Source organism: Lynx canadensis, chromosome A2, assembly GCF_007474595.2.
Source record: "Lynx canadensis isolate LIC74 chromosome A2, mLynCan4.pri.v2, whole genome shotgun sequence".
NCBI classification, from domain to species: domain Eukaryota; kingdom Metazoa; phylum Chordata; class Mammalia; order Carnivora; family Felidae; genus Lynx; species Lynx canadensis.
The window spans coordinates 122,612,001-122,631,264 of record NC_044304.2 but is presented as its reverse complement, the minus strand read 5'-3'; the positions used below and the strand labels follow the sequence as shown (position 1 = coordinate 122,631,264).

At 38.6% G+C, this 19,264-nt stretch overlaps 1 protein-coding gene across 1 annotated transcript in view; it reads left to right on the top strand.

The window, feature by feature from the left end:
• Nucleotides 1-19,264, top strand: part of PDE1C (phosphodiesterase 1C) — a 509,458-nt gene that overhangs the window by 411,473 nt on the left and 78,721 nt on the right. Inside the window, 5 exon segments of the mRNA XM_030308191.1 lie at nucleotides 11,101-11,201; nucleotides 13,684-13,812; nucleotides 15,820-15,921; nucleotides 16,468-16,510; nucleotides 16,512-16,589. Coding sequence (XP_030164051.1) covers nucleotides 11,101-11,201; nucleotides 13,684-13,812; nucleotides 15,820-15,921; nucleotides 16,468-16,510; nucleotides 16,512-16,589 — 453 coding nt within the window.

The window sequence follows — 19,264 nt, the reverse complement described above, 5'->3', positions numbered from 1 at the left end:
TGGACTTCCTGCTCCCCCCAAATTACCTAACCAGTCACTGAAGGTCTTGGGGTTCTTCATTGCCTCTGATATTTTCTCCATCCTGGACTTGATGAAGTGAATATGAGATAGTGACTTGCATCTTTATTAGGCTATGGCCAAATTAAATATAATTTCTAGAACGAAATCTGTATTTCCAGATATGGAGAGTAGTACTATTAACCTCTTGCTATGGCCAATGACAGTGCTATCCATGTATACTGGAATTGTACCAATGTGCCTGGCACCCACATAACACACGGTTAGCTTTTGGTTTAAACCACTAGACCTTTTTCACAAGGACTATGGTTATTCTCATCCTATGTACGTGTATTTGATTTGTTTGACCTAAGGGTCAATGTTACTTCTAACCATGTGAAACTTTTCTTGCTCGTTTTGGCCCAACATTTCAACTCTTTAGATGTTTTTGAATCTCTGTTCTATAATCCATTGTATGAACTGACCTGTTTAACTTGCTTATCTATGCCTTTTCCCATTTTGCTTTGATGGGAGCCATTAATTTGACAAGATATAGCTATTAGTGACAAACAGCTAGTTCTCTATGTTGGTTCTCTTGTGACTTTTTCCTTTGAAATCTTCTTCAGAGTTGACATCAAGGTAGACATTCTTCAGCTATGGTTATTAATTAGCCCATAAGCTCAACACATTTGTTATTTTTTCCTCTAGGGCATGTTGAAAGACTTGGTCTAATGTCTCACTGAATTAAAAATGGAACACAGTGGGAAGAGTGTGGGCTTTGAAGCAAGATATAGTGGCACATAAATCCTTGAGTAATTACTTATTAGATTTTTGTGACCTATGATAAATTGCATAAATCTCTGAGTCAAGATTTCCTCATTCTTAAAATGGTGAAAAAATATTCCATCTTGTAGAAATACTGTGATGGTTAGGAGTAAACTATGAAAAAGATGAAGTGCTCTATCTGTGTCATAAAGGAAGCTCAACAGTTAGGAATTGTTAGTAAAGCTTTGCTGGACTGCCCCCAAAAACCTCGTATCAATGTTCAGTTCTTTTTTGTTGTAAAACTGATTTTTTAAAAAACTTTAATATTTATTTATTTATTGATTGATTGATTGATTGATTGAGATAAAAAAAATGTTTATTTATTTTTGAGACACAGAGCATGAATGGGAGAGGGGCAGAGAGAGAGTGAGACATAGAATCCGAAGCAGGCTCCAGGCTCTGAGCCATCAGTACAGAGCCTGATGCAGGGCTCAAACCCACAAACCATGAGATCATGACCTGAGCCATAGTTGGGCGCTCAACCAACTGAGCCACCCAGTTGCCCCACGTTTATTTATTTTTTGAGAGAGACAGAGCATGAGTTGGGGAGGAGCAGAGAGAGAGGGAGACACAGAGTCCGAAGCAGGCTCTGAGCTGTCAGCACAGAGCCCAGTGTGGGGCTTGAACCCATGGACCTGACTGCGAGATCATGGCCTGAGCTGAAGTTGGATACTTAACTGACTGAGCCACCCATGCATAAAGGGGACCTGTTTAATGTGATAAAAGATTTTTGCCAGAAACATAGATCAGGCTTAGTTAATGGTGGTTCCATGAAGGCATGGAACAAAACAGGGATGCCCGCATTAATGTTGATATTGAGCATTTTTCTGGAGGTCTCAGCCAATGCAGTATCATATCTAAAAAAGTTGAAGAAGTATCGTGTGAAAATAATTTTACCATCTCATTTAAAAAATCAAGAAAATCAACCAAAAATTATTACATCAAATTAAAGTCCTCAATAAGATCTAGATAAAGTAGCTATCCTCTTGACTGGACATTAACAAGTGTAATAGAAAAACACACATTCCTGAGAATTTTTTTAAAAAAATCAATAAATTGCTAATGAATAACTTTAGAAGTGATAAAAAGGAAACTGTAAAACTAAAGGGCAGAGAAACAATGTTTAAATAAAAAAAGAAATACATTATATTTTTTAATGTAAATCTTCAGTGTTATATAGATGTCAGTTTTCCTCAAACTAATCTATAAATTCAAAGCAATACCAATGAAAAGTAATGAAACATGATAAACTGAGTATGAAATATATGTGAAATAGATATTTCACAACTGTGGAAAAAACAGTTTTGAAAAAAATGTATGTGATGCGGTAGTCCTTATTCTACTAGGTATTAAAATAGATGCTGAAACTATAGTAATAAAGACAGGGTGGTCAGGGCACCTGGGTAACTGAGTTAAGTGTCCAACTCTTGATTTTGGCTCAGGTCATGATCTCACTGTTTGTGAGATGGAGCTCCATGCTGACAGCATGGAGCCTGTTTGAGATTCTCTCTCTCTCTCTCTCTCTCTCTCTCTGCCCCTCTTCTCCTCTCTCTCTCTCAAAAATAAAATAAATAAAGTAAAATAAAATACAATAAAATAAAATAAAGACAGGATGGTATTTGTGTAAAAATAGACAAATAGATGAATGAAATTGAGTAAAGTTTCAAAAACAAAACCCAAATTTATTTATTGAGCACTTATTATGTACTAGGTACATTTTTACAGGATGAGGATACATTGCTGCTCTTACAGAACTTCTGTTCTAGTGGGAGGTTATAAATAGAAGACCAATGAAAAAATAAACAAAGAATATATTGTAGTGTTCTGTAAAGAATTAAAATAGGGCACCCACACAGACAAAACTGGGAATTTCATTAGACAGTTAGGAAAGGCCTCTCTCTGGAGGTAATATTAATCTGAGATGGTCATGAGTTTTAGCTTGAGCCATGCCAAGGACTGAAGAAGAGTGTGCCGGTAGAGTTAAGGTGGAACTAGCACATATCCCGTCACGAGAGAACAGCTTTGCAGCATTCAAGGAGCAGAATATAAAAGTACATGAGGGGAACAGTGGTACAAGACAAATTTGGAGAAGGTAGGAATCAAACCAAGTTTGGCTTTATAGGCCTGAGTAACGAGTTTAAGTATAGTTTCTAGGTGCAGAGTGAGGCCTCTAAAGGATTTCAGACAGGGGAGTGATGTGCTCTGATAAAGATTAGAAAAGTGTTACTGTGGAGGATAGATTTTGAGGCAGCCTGGTGGAAGAGGTACTGTAGAAGTCTACCAGAGAGATAAGAGTAGTTTGAACACGGAAGCACAATCCTGGGATACAGAGACAAAAACATCTGTCTTTGAGGTAGAGTTAAAAGGACTGGGTGGTAAGTAGAATTTAGAAATTTAAAAGAGTACATCTTACACCTTTGGTTTGATAAATGGGGTTGATGAGAGAGCCTGGTGGCAAAACAGGCTTTGGGAGAGGGGGAGTCAACAGTTTTGATTTAGATATGTTGAGTTTCAGATCCTTATTAGACATCAGTGTGGAAATGTCCAGCGGAAAGAGAATGAATGGAGTCTAGACCTCTGGAAAGAGGTCAGGGATTCTCATGTAGGTTAGGAAATCTACAGCATATCAATGTTATGCAAAAGACATGGAATTAGATGAGATTATCTAAGGAGGGGGTGTGAATAGAGAAGTAGAAGGGGCTCTACAGTGAGTCCTGGAGGAGTCTAGAGTTTAAAATGAAGGTAAAGAATTAGAGCCACTAATGGTAACTAAAAAGGAGTGGTCAGTGACATGGAATAAAAACCAAAAGATTGCAGTGTCATGGAAGCCAAGGAAGGAAAGTGCTTCAAAAGAGAATAGTGAACTGTGTGACACATCCCAAAATGTCCAGTAGTATGAGGATAGACAAGTAACCACTGCCTTTGGCACATGGAAGTCATTTGTGTCCTTGGCTTGAGTGGTCTCAGTGCTTTGGTGAGGATGGAACACTGAGTAGAGGATAATGAAGAAAGATTGCAAGTGAGAAGGTAAGGATGTGTATATAGATGACAACATTATAGGGAAAATGATTCAGTTCAACAAGTGTTTTGAGGACTGTTGTTCATTTGGGGGGAAAAGAATGTTATTGTTCTACTTTAAATCATTTGCCAAATATCAGACAAATGAATTAAAGATGTGAATACAAAAATAAAAATCCGATCATATTAGAAGAAACTATGAGAATATGTTTATGTACTTGAAAAAGGAAATTCTTTCTTAAACACAAAAGTTATATAAAAATATTGATTAAGCTGAGTGTATTAAAATTAAAACCTGTAGGGTAAAAAGAATCATCATAATGATGTAAGGAAAATATACAGAGAGCAAGGATTAAGATCCAGGTTATAGAAAGGAATCAACAAGAAAAGACACAAATTCAGTAGAAAGTAGGAGGAAACCTATTCACAGAGTTACGATTGCCCTGTTATAAAGTCTCTGTCATAGGCAGACTTTGGTCTCCCCCCACCCTCCACTCCCCAGTTTATATTGTTGAAAGTCCTAATCTCCAGTGCTTCAGAATGTGACTATATTTGGAGACAAGATCTTTAAAGACATAATTTAGGTCACATAGGTGGACCAATATGACTGTTGTCCTTGTACAAAGAGGAGATTAAGATTGTAGACATGCATGTGTGCATAGGAAAGGCCATGTGAGATCACAACATAAAAGTGGCCATCTGCAACCTGAGAAGAGGGCTCTCACCACAAACCAACCCTGCCAATGCCTTGATCTTGGACTTCTAGCCTCTAGAACTGAAAAAATACATTTCTCTTGTTTAAGCTGCCTAGTCAGTGGCCATTTTGTTATGGCAGCCCAAGCAAACAAATAGAGTAGTAGAGCCATGATTTGGTCCCAGGATTGACTTCTAACACCATGCATTTATGTATTTAGCTATACTTTTATAATATCTGTGGCCAAAATAGAAACATAAAAAAATAAGCCCCTGATATTCTTACACCTCAGTGTCCTCATGTGATCCCTGAAAATATTGTGGTGAGGATCAAAATGGATGTAAAAACGTACTTTGGACACATCTATTCAACATATATTTAGTCAGTACTTTCTGTGTACTGTGTACAATGGAGATATAAAGGTGAATCATACATAGCTTTTTTAGCCCTCGAGAAAAACTCCAAGTATTTATGCTAATGCAAGTTATCATTAACATGAATGTTATATCCTAGCAGCCAATGATCATGATGTGCTGCATACTGTTCTTAAATGAGCTCGTTTGCCATTGAATTTTCATTATCAATTCAGGCCATATTCAGAATCATTCTTAAATATAGAAACTACTTCCCGCCCACACTCTCTTGGAAATGCAGCTCAAAACAAATTTCTTTCATTGCAAGCTTACAAAAACAGTGGGGAGCATTCTGATGAATGGAGAGCATATTGTTACTGTAACCTTTCATTACAAACCAAGAGGGGGAAAACGCTTTAAATCATTTCAGTTTTATAAACTGTAAGACACGTAGGGAATCAAAACATCCTATTGATAAAGTGATGTCTGGGCTTCAACATCAACAGTATTACTCACTGTAATCTGTTTATATTACTCATTATTGCTTAACTTAGATTCTGAGGAGATGCTTGAATCCTTTCAGAATTATTTTGCCTACTTTTAAGAGAAAAATCCTTGAACAGAAGTAGACTGAAGAGTTGTTGATTGAATAAATATGAATTAGACTCCGAGCTCCAAAGTTTGATTTAGGTTTGATTTAAGAAAAGATTCCAAACTGCAAAGCCATCCCTTGGCCCCTTTCATTGCTTTTGTCAGACAAGTGCCATTAATTTTCCTTTTGCTTATTTTTTTTTTAGAAGGGAGAAGCTGTATATCTTGTACTTTTGATCATATATTTTGTCATCATATAAAGGAAACACTAAGCACATATAAATGGTTAAAGAGTGCTAAATGATTTTATTAGTCTTTGTGGTCAACAGAATTTTTGCCCCCATGATTTGCCCTCTGCTGCAACACTAATGGCACCTTGGATGCCAGAACACGAATACAGTGAAGGTTCCATCAGGGTTCCATGAAGTAGGGAGATGAGCCCGGATTCTCCAGGAGGGCCCAATGTACATGTGGGTCCTTGAAAGTCAAGAGGTGGCAGAGGAAGTGTGAGGACTCCACAAGCCGTTGCTAGCTTGAAGATGGAGGGGGCTGAGTGGAAAGCACAAGAAGGAAACGAATTCTGCCAATGCCCTGAATGTACCTGGAAACAGAGTTTTCCACAGAGCTTCCAGAAAAGTACACAGCCCTGCCAACACCTTGATTTCAGCCATTTGAGATTCTCACTGGAAAATCCAGCCACACTATGCTGCTTCTGACCTACAGAAGAACTGTTGACCAATAACTGGGAGGTGTTCTTTGAGCCTTAAGTTTGTGGTAATTTAAGGTAGCAATAGAAAACTAATATAGGGGTGGAAACATTACAGAGAAACTGTCATTCCCATATCAAAGCCATAACTTGCTAATAATGTCCCCTCTAGCAGTTTTGCCCATGTCGTTTTCCTTGAGGTGTCCACTGCCCTCCACCTGCCCACATGCCCACACATATGGCGCTTGCTTCCTGAGTCATGCACTACAGAATTCGAAGTCCACTGCTACCAGTTGTCACAGCATCCCTGTTATTGAATTAGTTGTGACACTCATATTTTATAGATAGGGAGATGCTGATAGGATCTGTGGCTTGTCCCTTGTCACAGTTTGATAACTCTGGAATACAATTCATGTGGGACTTAAATTTCTTACTTTTGGGTTGTCATAAAAACTTCTGGGTTCACACTAATTAACTTGGAAAAGGCAAGAAGATCTGGACCATATTAAAATACGGAGGCCAGGGGCTCCTGGGTGGCTCAGTCAGCCAAGCATCTGACTCTTGATTTTGGCTCAGGTTATGATCTCACGGTTCGTTGGATCGAGCCCTGCATTGGGCTCTGCACTGACACCATGGAGCCTGCTTGGAATTCTCTCTCCCTCTCTCTCTATCCCTTCCCCACTTGTGTGTTCGTACTCTCTTCTGTCTCTCAAAATAAATAAGTGAACATAAAAAAAATATGAAGCCTAATTTCCCTCAAAATAACTTCTTCCACCTTCTTTGTCTCTATTAATGATGCTATCTAATACTACCCATTATTTTGTTTTGTTTTGTTTTGTATTTTTGTCACTTAGGCTAGTAATATTAGGACCATCTTTAATTCACTCTTATCCTTGAATACAACCTCTTCTGCCCACTTGCAGTCAGTTGACTGCTATGAGTTAGCAATGAATTCTACCTTCATACTATCTCTGCATCCTGTAAGGACTTTGCCATGCAGAAGTACTGTTCTTATTTCTCCCCCTCACTGGCATGCTGACTGCATTACCCTCTTGCATGTAAACTTCATTGCCTGTTGAATCTGGTTTGTGTTCCTCACTCTGGCTTCTAGTGCCAGGGCTCTAAGTAGTCCGAACTCCCACTCCTCTAAAGGGAATCATTTCCTTACTCATGATGAATCAGCTTTTGATGCTGGGACTGGCTCATTTCTTCATTCTTCTGAAAATGCCCTCTTCCATTTCTTGTTCTGTCCAATCTTCAAGGTCCATCTGTGAAGCTGTTTCTCACTCTTTTTTCTTTTCTTTTCTTTTTTCTTTTCTTTTCCCTTCTTTTCTTTTTTTCTCTTCTCTTCTCTCTTCTCTCTTTCCTTCCCTCCCCTTCCCTTGCTCTTTTCCTTTTTTTTCTCTTTTCTCTCCCTTCCTCTGTTCCTTTCTTCCTGTATCCTCCCTTCCTTCCTTTTGTGCCAGATACCATCTGTCCTTCTTAGCCTCAAGAAACAGAACTGATTTCTAAGCATCCACAGGGTGTTTTGAAAAGCAAGGGTATTAAAATGACTTTTAAAGGGTATGGTCTTATTTTTTTTGTTGTTGTTTGCTTATTTAAATCATTTGCTGGTTTTGGTTTATTAGAAGTAAGATAGGATCTTGTTAGTGTATTTGGGCAAAGGGGAGAAGTTACACTGATATTTGTAATAGAACCATAATTATGTAGTTATTTAGACGCCTACTGTCTGGGCTGATGCTCTGTGATTCAGATTTGTTTAGATGGTATACTGTCTCCCAGTCATAATCTTTTTATTGATTGACTTACTGATTTATTTATTTAACAATAGGAAAAAAACCCTACACTTATATTTGTTTTCCCATGAGTTTAAATCCTTGAGGGGCAAAACATCACATGGGTTTGTGTCCAATGGCCCTACCAGGAAGGTTGCTTTGGAATTTGGCATGAATCATGCCACTGTTTCCATGAGCATGAATTACCTTTCCTCAGATACTCTGGTTTTGTTGGGTGTGCCATCAGGGGTCACCTTTTCTTTGTACACACGAACACTCTCCTGCCTAGAGAGAATTCAGTTTCACCTCTAGTGTAAATATTTTCTGTTTTAAGAAGAGCTGTGTGCTTCCAGGGACCCTGCTTATAGCCAATAGGAATAGCCTTGGACTACAGTGTTCCAGACATACTTGTCATTTTAGAAGCTCTGTTCCAAGCAGGGCTTGACAGGCTCCAAGACAGCCTCATAATCTTATTTTAAAATGTTAACTTTTGGGGGGCACCTGGCTGGCTCAGTTGGTTAAGTATGCAACTCTTGGTATTGGCTCAGGTCATGATTAGGATCAAACCCCATGTTGGGCTTTGCACCGACAGCATGGAGCCTGCTTGGAATTCTCTCTCTCCCTCTCTCTCTGCTCCTATGCTGCTCACATGCTCTCTTTCTCTCTCAAAATAAATAAACAAACTTAATTAAAATAAAATGTTAACTTTGTATGAGTTTGGAGAAAGAGATACACTGGGGGATGAGATGGGTAGAGACAGTGAAGGCCATCGAGTGGGGACAGGGTGTTGGTGAAGAAAAGAAAGACATTGCCAAAATAAATATATATATATATATATATATATATATATATATACACATATATATATATATGGAAAGTAGCAAGAGCATGTGTAATATAAAATTATACCTATATAATTTTATGTAAAACTGAGTAAACACAGGAACAATGACCCAAAGGAAATGTGACAGAGATTCAGTGGGAATTCTGGAGACCTAGTATGTGGGTCTTCACATGGCTAGCTGTGTGACCTTGGGTAAGTCATTGAACATCTCCCAGCTTCAGTTTTCTCATCTAGAAAATGGAGGCAACAACAGTACCTACCTTACGGAGTTGTGTGTATGGCATGAGTTTCTGTATGTGAAGCACCTAGAATGCTGCCTGATGTAAAGTGAGCCCCTGTAGGCACTAGGCCCGATGAAAACGCCCCCCATTGCTTTCAGGGAGGGCACTGCAACTTCAGTTCACTTGAAGTTCTTACTTATCTTAAATGTTAATTTCATTTTCTTGGTTTTTCATCTTAGTCTGTGTTTATGTCTTTCTGTTCCCTGTAGGTCAGTTTTTTTTTTTTTTGAACTTTATTTATTTTGAGAGAGAAAGTACAAGAGCATAAATGGGGGAGGGTCAGGGCAGAGAGACAGGGAGGGAGAGAGAACCCGAAGAAGGCTCAACTCTGGTAGTGTGGGGCTCAAACTCATGAACCATGAGATCATGACCTGAGCCTAAATCAAGAGTCAGATGGACTCAATGGACTGAGCCACCCAGGCACTCTAGCTTGTATTTTTGAAGTGTAATCTATCAAAGATGCCAGAAAGTTTCCTGACATTTCATGCTGAATTCTGCTAGAAATCATTTGCAAAAGTGTAGTGGTTTTTTTTTTCCCCCTGAGTATCTCTATACTTATTCTTTTACAAACTGTAAGGTCTTTTTTCCCCCATAGGTTGTCTGTAGTTTATTTATTTTACCCTCAGTTATCCACAAAGAAGGTAATAATTCTCAAGAAGTTTTCAAGATGAATATCAAAATTAGTAGTTAATTGGGAAGAAAAAGTTGAGGTGGGAATTATGAAAATGTATGTATTAATTTTTAATCACTTTGTACTAACTTAAATCAAGTAAATATATTGTGTTCACTAATCTTTAATTCTGACTCCTGGCTCTTTTCTGAATTCTGCTGATGTGGGTACTCATATTTGTCTTGCTTTAACCCTGCTCCTATCTAAAATTTCTAGTTTCATTTCTTCAAAGGGAAATGGGAACTTAAAGATACTCATGGAACAAACTCAGGGCAGAATCCCTCTAAATTTTTATAGTTGTTTCCTTCTGTCTCACACTTGCCACACTGTCTAAATCATTGAATTTAGGTACAATAGGTAAACAGTTACATTTTTGTGTTCCTATTTTATTGGTTTTATATCATATTTAATTATGTAATCATAATAACAAGTGACACTTGTCAAAACAGGGCTTGGAATAAACCACACTGAAACTTGTATTGATTCAACTAGTAACAAAAGTGAGCTGAGGGTCCCAAAGGTTGGGCTAGCAGTCATGGATGTTCTGTCATGTGGGCATTGGGCAGTATGGTTTACAGAAGGGATGGGAAGCATCAGTGAATCGCAAGTTATTGAAATGGAAGTCAGTTAAGAGAGCTTCAAATATGCAGTGGCTATCAAATTCTAGTATACATCAGAATTGTCCGGATTGCATGGTAAAACACAGATTGGTGGTAAAATCCAGAGTTTCTGGTTTGGGGTGATGGGGGTAAGATTTGTATTTGTAACAAGCTGACAGGTGATGCTACCTCTGATGGTCCAGGGAACACGCTCTGAGAACCTTGGATTACAGCCAGTTTTGGTGGCGTGGATGGGGAGAGGTCTTCTCAAAGATCAGCACGCATAAGGTAGAAGGCCAGGTGTTACCTTTCCATCTGTCTACCTACCCACTTTCTAGTGGAGAGACATCAGGTTTTCTGTGTGTTCTCTGTGTGTTCTTGGTATTGCATTGAAATTTTTAATACATTTTTTTCTGTGTCTACCCAGAAACTTTATGTGGAATTTGGGGAAGAATACAATGAGGGCTTTTAAAGTCTTCATGTTTGTTGTTTTTTGCTTCCTGGAAAAAAAATAATAAAACTACTCGTTGGCTTTTTTTTAACCTTGCAGGGCATGCTGCTCTCAAATCACATGTCCCCAGTCTCCTCGCAGGAAAAAAAAATTCTGTCTGTCAGAAAACGTGTGTTTGGCAACAGCTTGCCAGCTGCAGGGCGGAAAGACAGCGATGTGGGTGTGTTGTCAGCAAGCTGAAGACTCTGTCTGAGAAAGAGACAGATTATCTGATTGCCCTGTAATCTCCCTTTCAGAACTGGCTGACGGAGCTGGAGATCTTTGCTATAATCTTCTCAGCTGCCATCCATGACTATGAGCACACCGGAACCACCAACAATTTCCACATTCAGACCCGGTGAGGATGTTGAGTATTTGGAGAAGAGGCAGGAGGGGGCAGGGACCGAGATTGAGAAGTCAGAAAGGTGTTAGTCACCTTTCTTTTGCATGGTTGCTCTACCTTGGCGTTTCTGAAAAAAATCAACTTTTCAACAAGATATCAGCCTGGTCAACTTTGACCAAGATTTAGAATTTGAGAAGCCATCTGCTCCCAATTCTCATATTTTATTCACATCAAATATGGATATCCTTTTCTTCTCTATTCTGATGCTAGCTATTTGTTTACTTATACAGGGACTATGCATACTATTTCTACTAGGCGGTAGAACAGTTCACATAAAGGTGAAGATGCCAAGTAGACTAAATCAGCGAGCATGGGCCAGGCTTGGGGTGTTTCTGTTGACATGAACAATACCTGAGCCTTCTTGCCCTATGATCTACGGGATTCTGGGGAGGCTCTTCTTATCCTTCTTGATTTTATCCCTGCTCTGTTGAGTGCTTGCCTTGCTCCCTAACATAAGGCCTGGGGAGCTAGGTTGTCTCATGTAGACCTCCTTACTATAGACAACCTATGTACCCACTGTAATGAACCTCTGTGGGGAGTATTAAATATGGGTCCAAGTGCTCCACTCTGAACCTCTTTACTATAACAGATATTGCTAACTTGTTTTTTTAAAACGAAGTTTCACATTTTTCCTTAATATTGCTCTCAGCACAGAATTCCAGGCAAGCAGTCTCAGTCAATTGTCTTTTCCATTTAGGATGAAACCTTATCAGTCCTGTCCTGGCCCAAGAGCTTACCTTCTCTTAAGACAATTATATGGAACTCTGACAGTAGGGTTAATAGGGCCTTGGCATAGTAATCAAAAGAAGCTAGAATTTGGGGAAAGATGGCATGGCTAAGAGGAAGAACGTAGCAGGGAGAGATGAGAATTTAAACCAACTAAATACTTGCTGTTTCACTTGAAAAAGCAGGTGCACACTCTAGATAGGATTGTGTTCATTAAATCAATTGACATGTATTTAATGAACCCAACACTTAATTATGGGGTACACAACAGAAGACAGTACTGTCTGATCTCTGTTCAGAAGGGGAATTACAACAGATAGCAGCAGACAAAGGGACTTAAGCCATTAGCTTCATTGTCTACCTCCTGCTTCTTCACATAGAGGAGCCTCAGCTACTGGGAAGCAGCCTTTTGTGGTTTACTTGCAAGGTCTTTAAATATAGGGAATTCCTCAGAGCAGCTCTGCTTAGCGGATGTCTATGAGTGGAGCCTTTGCTCTGAGGACAGAGGCTGTGGTGAATAGCACTTGCTGAAGGAAGAGAGGTGGGTGGACTGTACATGGGTCTTTGCTGGAGACCAATGTCAAAACCAATCCCAACTCAGAGGAAATGGCTTAATTACAGCAGCTGGACATGAGCTTAATGTCACAAAATATACGTCAGTTAGAGCCTGACTTAAAAGATATAAGACCAGACCTTTCACCACGACATTTGTATGTTTTGTGTTATCTCCATAGGAGTGGGGATATTCCAGTGGGTTCAGGTATGCTTCGTTTAGAATAGAATTTAAACATTGGCTTCTTTAATAGAACTTTGTTCAAAGCATCTCAGCCTGTGTGATCCCTGCACAGAAAACTAAATCTGTGACCTGGTTCTTTGTCCTTTGATGGTATATTAAGCCTAACACTTTAAAGGGATGCTAGATATATCCCAAAGTGTGGCCAATGACAGTCAGCAGTTATTGTGGGGAGCAGTGGCTGACTTTTCAGAAGACCTTGCCTTTATCCCAACCCTGACACTTAGGTACTATGGGGTTCTGTGAAGTCACTTTAGATCACTGAGACTTGGCTTCCTTGATGAGCAACAAATAACCTGTAATAATCTAAGATTTCATTAAACTGAAGATATTGAAATAGTAAACACACAGCTCTGTGTTTGGTGCAATGGTCTGTAAGAAAGTGACTAAAAACTGTCATATAATTCTTATCATCTTTACTCTCAATTTTACACGTATGACTTTAACACGGCAAATTTTAAGATCAAGGCACTACCAGAGGAACTTGGCACACTGTACCTATCAAGTGGTATGTGTTAGGAGAATTATAATGATAATAAACAAATTCTTTCATTGAATAACATTTTTAAAAATTAACGTTATTCCAGAAGATACAAGGAAGTTTGAGTTGACCCATGTTTTATGAAATCACCTTTGCTACTAGTAGAGATAATTGAGATCTGGTTATAGAATAATTTTCAGAGAATTCTCAGGTTGGATATCACATATTTCACATTCACATATTGACATTAAAATACCCTACATATATCTATTGATAATTTGTAGTGTTTGGTTTTAGCTTTTTGGTTGATATAAATGGCATGGGGCAAAGATAATTATTACATTTGGAAAAAGACGATGCATTCTAGCTTGAGAGAGTTACCTGAAAAATCTCAAACCGTTTAACATCCTAAATTATTTTCTTGGCTTTCTGCTCAGGTCTGACCCTGCTATTCTGTACAACGATAGGTCCGTATTAGAAAATCACCATTTAAGTGCAGCTTACCGCCTTCTGCAAGAGGATGAGGAAATGAATATTTTGATCAATCTCTCAAAGGACGACTGGAGGTAAGGATGAGGCAGGAGAGAGATTTGGAGGCCAAGAAAGGAACCGTGAGGAGAGATGAAATATGCTGCTTTTGGAGAAATAATACCACTTGAAATGTTTATGGCACCCTTTCTTCTGCTTCCCCCCACTGCTCACCTCCCTCCCTTTGCTCTCTCTTCTCTTTCTCTCTGTTCCCCCCCCCCATCTGTCTTTTGCTTAACACAAATATTCAAATATATTATAGGCACTTTGGAAATACTTGCTGTTTGTTACCTTAGGAAACTTGTGTTGCCTTTATCTTCTGCCCCTGCCCCCCCTCCCCACCCCGGGAGTAGAATTCAGTGATTCATCACTTGCATATAACACCCAGTGCTCAACACAAGTACCCTCCTTAATACCCATCACCCATTTAGCCCATCCCCCACCCACCTCCCTCCATCAACCCTCAGTTTGTTCTCTGTTGTAAAGAGTCTCTTATGGTTTGTTCTCTCTCTTTTTCCCCCTTCCTATATGTTTCTTAAATTCCACATATGAGTGAAATCATGTGGTATTTGTCTTTTTCTGACTTATTTCACTTAGCATAATACACTCTAGCTCTATCCACGTCACTGCAAATGGCAAGACTTCATTCCTTTTGATGGCTGAGTAATATCTATATCTATCTATCTACATTGATATCAGTACACACACACACACACACACACACACCCACACACACACACCACATCTTTATCCATTCATCAATCAGTGGACATTTGGACTCTTTCCATAGTTTGGCTATTATTGATAATGAGGCTATAAACATTGGGGTACCTGTACCCCTACAAATCTATATTTTTGTACCCTTTGGGTAAATACCTAGCAGTGCAATTCAGCAAATTCAGTAAAGTCACAGGATATAAAATCAATATATAGAAATCAGTTGCATTTCTGTATATCAATAATGAAGCAGCAGAACAAAAAATCAAGGAATTGATCCCATTTACAATTGCACCAAAACTAATTAAGATATCTAGGAATAAATCTTAGCTTCTTAAAATCTGAGTTTTGTATTTAAAATATGTTTTTCACCTTCTATTTGATTTGAACTTTTTTTAAAACTTTCAGAACTTCCTAAGAAATTATTTTGACGCTCAAAAAAAATCGTGGATAACTAATTCTAGTGCCTAAATGACATTATGTGTCTTTGAATGAATTTAGGCACACCTGAGTTTGAATATGGACATGGCTACTAGCTATATGACATTTAGGAAGTTACTTAACCCCTTCACACTGTTGTAAAATTTATTTTCTAGAAAATAGATAATAAATTTATCTCTTGCTTTGGTTAATGTTATGACAAAGGATATAACCCATTTAAAATGCTTAGCACACTTTGTGATGTATATGGCAACCCTGCAAGTCATGTAAATGTAGGTCAGGTGTTTCAAAGATTAGAGGCAAAACCATTTATTTTATTTAAAGTTATTTATTTTGAGAGAGAGAGCAAATGGGGAGGAGCAGAGAGAGAGAGAGAGAGAGAATCCCAAGCAGGCTCTGCACTGTCAGCACAGAGCTGGACACAGAGCTCAAACCCACGAACTGTGAGATCATGACCTGAGCCGAAATCAAAAGTCCTATGTTTAACCAACTGAGCCACCCAGGTGCCACCAGAGGCAAAACTATTTGAATCCTTACAGAGTTCTGAATCTACGGTGATGCAAATAGTACTTATATTTTAATTAAACAGTCAGCTGTTTATCGAATATTTTTGTGCTAGCCATTATGCAAAGGTTCAGTGAAATAAGCCATGCTGAATGATATGTATATTCCATGTGTCATATCCCTAATAAATGATTTCCTTAATCCTTACCCTTCACTATTCCCCATTAAAAAAAGAAAAAAAGCCCACCTAAAAGGCTCAAGTGGATTAGAAATGTCACAACTAATTAACTGGTTTTGCCTAGAAGCGGCAGAAAGTATAAACAAATTTTTGGTTTCCATTTTTTTACTTCTATGCTTCTCTCTCCACGGGGTGTCCCTGAAAGGGAGTTTCGGACCTTGGTAATTGAGATGGTGATGGCCACGGATATGTCCTGTCACTTCCAACAAATCAAAGCAATGAAGACTGCTCTGCAGCAGCCAGAAGCGTGAGTGCCCCTGTGACCTCATGTGTTTTTATGGGTGTCCAAAGAGGTGCTTGTCCACGTTGTAGCATCTTTGAAGAGCACCTTCTTCAGAGAACGTTACTGAATAGTCTCATAAGTGGGGATGTTTGGAGGAAAGAGCATGAGAATTGTACATATCACAGATAGATTTCATCAGGTTTGAAGTAAATAATAGGACCAGTAACATTTGCTCCAGTTAGAATTTAAAATAATTCTTCGTGGGAAACTAAATCATCAAAGATTCACTTCAGCGGAGAGACCACAAAAGGCAGTGAGTGACTCTTGGGTCTTGTCTTTTTGAATGATGCGGTCATTCCAGAGATACTTTTGAGTCTATAGTGAGGTGTGCAGCTCAATAATAAACATGGGACTAAGTGATGACAGCTCAGTTGCAGGATGAAATGATGCTTTCCCCAGTTCAGCTGAAGTGGGGTTTGAGATGGGAGAATAGAAGAGGATTAAAACAAAGCAATGATTTTTAAAACTCTGAAGTTTGATCCTCACGTGTTTGGGTCTTTGGGTTGACAGAATTGAAAAGCCGGAAAGCATTATCCTGATGTTGCACACAGCAGGACATTAGCCATCCAGCAAAAGCATGGGAGCTCCATCATCGCTGGACAATGTCACTCCTGGAGGAGTTCTTCAGACAGGTACCTTGTGCTACTCCTCAGGGCTGTCCTCAGTAGCTATTTCTGAATTTTCTATTTCAGCAATGCTATAATAAGACTATGGGAACTGCAGTAATTTTCTTTGGGGAGTAAGGTTTCATAGCTTTTTGTTTGTTTTGTTTGTTTTGTTTTGTTTTTTTTGTTTCTTGGTCATGTGATGTCTGACTCTTACCTAAATTTTGATTCTCAGAACATTATGGTGTTTCTGTCCTATACATTTCTGTTTGGAAAAAAAAAAAACAAGCACTTGTTTTTGGCAGTCTTTTGTCAAAATGTCAACTGGTTACTTTCCTTTTACTCTTTATTTTATGGGTTTGACCAAATGGTAGTTACTTTGCATGTCCTGTAGGATTAACATGTTAATCTTTAACTCATAATAATTTAGCTGTTATATTGGTTGGGTTGTTTCTTTGAGCAGATAAGGCCATGTTGTCAATTCCAAAGTGAGTGTGTGGCAATTTGTGGTCAGGAAATCACTAGATGCTGCTGCTTCAATTATATTTAAACTTACTACATCCTAAGACACAGGGTTGTGTTTTCTACAAGGGTAGCCAGAGTCTTTAGTGAGTAGGCAGTACTTTAAAATTAAATTTAAAAAAGGGTGCTGGGTGGCTCAGTCAGTTAAGGTCCGACTTCAGCTCAGGTCTGATCTCACAGATTGTGAGTTCGAGCCCTGCATCGGGCTCTGTGCTGACAGCTCAGAGCCTGGAGCCTGCTCAATTCTGTGTCTCCTTCTTTCTCTGCCCTACCCCTGCTTGTGCTCATTCTTTCTCTCTCTCATAAATGAATAAATGTTAAAAAATTTTTTTAAATAATATTAATTTAAAAAAGGTACACAGACGTAGAGAAATAGGGGAATAAGTGCACTAGTACCAAAAACTGATGTCTTCTCTAGAAGAGTTGCCATTAAACATCTGCTTGAGATACGAGGGTCCTGAGGTTGAAGGCAAGATGCCATATGCAGACTGTGGGGCCTGAATACAGTCAGTTCACATCAGTACAGTTAATTCAGTTCTTGTTACTTCTGAAGGGTGGTTCATGTCATGGACTCAGAGACTTCTGACACTGCACAGAAATTTCTGAAGGCCAGTCTCAACTTGTCCCATGAACGACAAGAGATGGGACTTTTCATGGTTACTTAATTTTTGGAAGCAAATTACTCCTGTGATTACTCCTGTGATTACTCTCAGAATTCGGGGATTCTGGTTTGAAGGGAGAATTGTAGAATGCACTATATGTGTGTGTGTTTTCTTCTGAAAACGTACACAGTATCCAAGTGATGATGGTGGGACTAGAGTTAACAGCATATTCAACGACGTCCAGATGACTCTTCGTTGTTTTTTTCTATTCCACCTGGTTCGTGGTACTAATCAAATCACTCTTCTAGTTTCCTAATGGACTTATCTGAGATTTGTGTTTTAGGACGTGGTAGTGGGGAGTGGATTTAGGGGAAGGTTGTACCAGATGTTTTCTTAGGGTCCCTTCTGGCATTACATGTTCTACACTTCCTTCATACTGTCTAGGAGTTCACATCAGGATATGCCATATACACATGCACCCCTCAGTGTTATGTGAATACACCAGCAGGTACCCTGTTCTGCATTTGGACTGTTTCCCTTTGCAAAGGCATTGGTTGGTCTCTCAGACTAGTTCTTATGGAGAACCTAGTGGTATGTGAGGAACTAGAGCTGTATAGGTGTGGCCTTATGTAATAAGAATGACTCTGCAAATTCATCCTAATCAAGGGCTAATTTTGAACCATTTTTCCAGAAGCTCTTTTTCCTAATATTAGTGAGAGGATTTTCTGTAAATACCCCCTCTCCATTATCATATGCTTTCTTTAATATTGCTTGTGTAATAACACCCTAATGGGCTAGGAGTATTTAATTTGTAGCCAAAGGTCCGGGTGATAGTAACTCATGTAAGTTTGAGGTATATGAAATGATTCCTTCTTTTAATTGTGAGTGGATATGAGAATACTTAAACATGTGCACATTTTCCCATAAAAGAAACCTTGTTTGCATACACAATGTTTTGAATTGAATGAAAACGTGCTAGAGGCAATGTGAAATAACCCTTATTGAATTTCTGCCCCATGGGAATGGAATGTTAGCTCACTGGACTGGAACTACTTTTTAGTAATTATGATTCAGTACATATTTTATTGATTAATATTTTACCAGATGCCATAAGCCATTGTAAGTAACATGTAGGAGAAATGTTGCCTCAGTTCTTAAACTATAGATTTTAAATCAGACAGTCTCAATGGGAAATCTCAAGGGACTGTAGAGTCTTTGAAAGTATTACATTGGAAGGTTGGTTATAATTCAAAATAAGGGCATAGCCTCAGTACTGAAGACCAGGACCTTCCATGCTTTGCTAAAAGAGTAAGTTATATCTTAAGTATTATAACCATATTTTACAAAAATCTAAGCTACTGCTTCAGGGTGCTTCTCAATGAAATATTGACTTTAAAGAAGTATAAGTTTGCCTTTTTGGTAAATACATGCTATAAAAGTCTTGAGGTTCATTTCATTTATATTGTTGTTTATTTTTATATTTTGCAAATGTTCTCTACAATTCTTTTAATATCTTCTGTGTCTGTGGTTATTTCCCTGTTATTATTATTATTATTAAATGCTTATTTATTTATTTTG